This window comes from Centruroides vittatus, unplaced genomic scaffold, assembly GCF_030686945.1.
Source record: "Centruroides vittatus isolate TY-2023 unplaced genomic scaffold, ASM3068694v2 contig_979, whole genome shotgun sequence".
Taxonomy (NCBI): Eukaryota; Metazoa; Arthropoda; class Arachnida; order Scorpiones; family Buthidae; genus Centruroides; species Centruroides vittatus.
The window spans coordinates 275,086-277,649 of record NW_027122650.1 but is presented as its reverse complement, the minus strand read 5'-3'; the positions used below and the strand labels follow the sequence as shown (position 1 = coordinate 277,649).

Genomic DNA, 2,564 nt, shown 5'->3' with positions numbered 1-2,564 from the left:
ATGTACAAAAGTAGCTATTTAATAGCTGAAAAATTGGCTCAAAAGGATGAGCCACTGATAGTTGGTAAATTAATAAAAGAATGTATTATAATTACTTTTCATGAATATTGTCCCGAGAAAGTGAACTTATTCAATAAAACGAGTCTGTCACATCAGACAATTAGAAGAATTGATGACATAGCTGACGGTATTGTGAGTGCATTGCAGACCCAATTATCTAAACGTGTTTATTACAGTTTAGCATTAGACGAAATTACCGATCAAAGTGACACTGTACGATTGATTATTTTCATCAGAGAAATTGATGTCAATTTTAATATTATTGAAGAAACGTTGAACTTATGCTATATGAATGGTACAACACTGGCAGGGACATACTTGGGCACTTTAATTTAGCTGTTAAGAAGTTGAATATTGATAGAAATAAAAAAATTATTCGATTACAACTGATGATGCTTCTGCATTAATTGGTAAAAATAACGGATTTATTACTTTATTCAAAGAATCGGTTCATCATGATATACTCAACTACCACTACTTGATTGATCAACAGCAATTGTGTGTTCAAAAGCTAAACATGCATCAGTTGATGACAGATCTTTTGTGAATTTTATCAGTAGTGCAGCAACTTTGAAAAGATTTCGATTATTGTTACCTGAAATAAAAGAGTTCATGCAAAGCAAGAAGCAAAATGTAGATTTTTTTTGAAAACGAAGAATGGTTGAATGCCCTCTTGCCCTCTTAGTATATATTACTAAAATGTTCTCTAAACTTAATTTGCATTTACAAGAAAAAGACCAGTTATGTTTCAGCGAATAATAGGCTTTACTAAGAAGTTACAACTTTTGATAACACAATTGAAAGCTCAAATTTCTTGTAAACTTTCAAAAATATAGTAAATTATGCAAAGTTTTATTAACAACAAGATTTTCTAACTTCAGAAAAATAGAAACTGAATTAAAATTGTTTATTGATTCATTTTCATTTAATTATGTGGAAGCACCAGCCGAATACCAGCTAGAACTCACGAACTTCAAAGAAAGGAATCTTTGAAAACTTATCACAGAAAACATTCTCTTCTTGAATATTATAAAAAAGTTCATTCTTTCAATGAATATTGATGAAATTGTCAATTTAGCTAGAAAACTTATGCATGTGCTTGTGCATGTGTACATACTGTTGTGAACAATTCTTTTTTTGCATGAAAAACATCAAAACTGCTGAAAGATATAGATTGAGTAATTCCTATTTAACTAACGTTCTTGGAATTAAGGCTAGTGCCATAAAAACAGACATCGACAATATTATAAATGAAAGGCAATGTCAAAAATCGCGTTGAATTTATTTTTAAATTAAATATTTTCAGGACCGGATGAAAGTATTACGAGGCCTTGGAATAAAGTTAGTGGACTTTAAAATATTTGAAAAAAAAACATTGAAAAATGAAGGCCTCTGAGCTCGGGGCTTATGTCTGAGGCCCGAAAAATCCTGAGCCGTTCTGAATACTTTTAAAAGTTTTCGTTACAATCGTGTATACTGGTACGCTTTGTTTACTTGATATTCTTCATTTTGATACATCTGAATGGGTTTATTCTAAGAATTAAAATAAACATAAAGTTCATACAAAGACCCAAATAGTGTTACACATCTTACATTATTTCGGACACTTGACAGATAACACTGATAAATTATCAGAGAATGATTTGTTCGACGAATTTTAACAAGTTTCAAGAATATATTTTGTCGTTATTTTGAATACACTACGAGATAAAATAAATGCTCTCTTTTGTTATCTCGATGAGAAAAAATGCAACCGAATCTATTTTTTGATATTCTCGACAGAAGAGATATTTTATTTTGAGAAATATAATGTTATATTAAATAGTTCTTTTATTTTTATTTTCCGTAAAAAATTTTCCTTCCGTGAACACAGATTAATAATTTATTTCTTAATCACCATTAAAATATAAATAATATTAATTAAATTAATAATAAAATATAATTAAATCAATGTTGTTAATTAAATTTTTATCTATTAGCATTAATGTTATTAAAATTAATAATTAAAGACACAAGTAAATTATTTCTTTGTTTTTTAACTCGGATTTATTGAAAATTTATTTGTTCGTACAGATTTATCGATGCAAATTAACAATTACTGGACTCAAAAAATTATAAAATGCATACGATTGATAAACAATATAAATTGAATATATAATATAAATTATTCATTCGTACATTTCAAATGTCTAAGTGTCTGAAGAATTGTAAATGAAGCTATTCTCTTTCTAGAGCAGCTACTTTTTTAACTGTGTTCCCCCTGTGGGTACTAAAAGGGCCTCTTTTAGCAAGCCTAATACACAGTTGGCCCGAGCGTATGAGGGACGGGGCCCGACATATCCACCCGAAAAATTCCTGGGGATTTTTCAACCCGTCAGGATTTCATTTTGGGCCCTTCAGAGCGGTAGACTTCCACCTTGACTGCTCGGGCCATCTGGCCGTCTCTAGAGCAGCTATTCTAGAGCATTCATCGATAATTTCTTGAAATCGAGCTTTCTAGATAT

At 30.1% G+C, this 2,564-nt stretch overlaps 1 protein-coding gene across 1 annotated transcript; it reads left to right on the top strand.

Moving 5' to 3' along the window:
- On the top strand, positions 1–396 carry LOC136985810 (general transcription factor II-I repeat domain-containing protein 2-like). Its single transcript, XM_067283171.1, has one exon. It carries the CDS (start codon positions 1–3, stop codon positions 394–396), a length of 396 nt encoding a protein of 131 aa, XP_067139272.1.
- Positions 397–2,564: the final 2,168 nt, after the last annotated feature.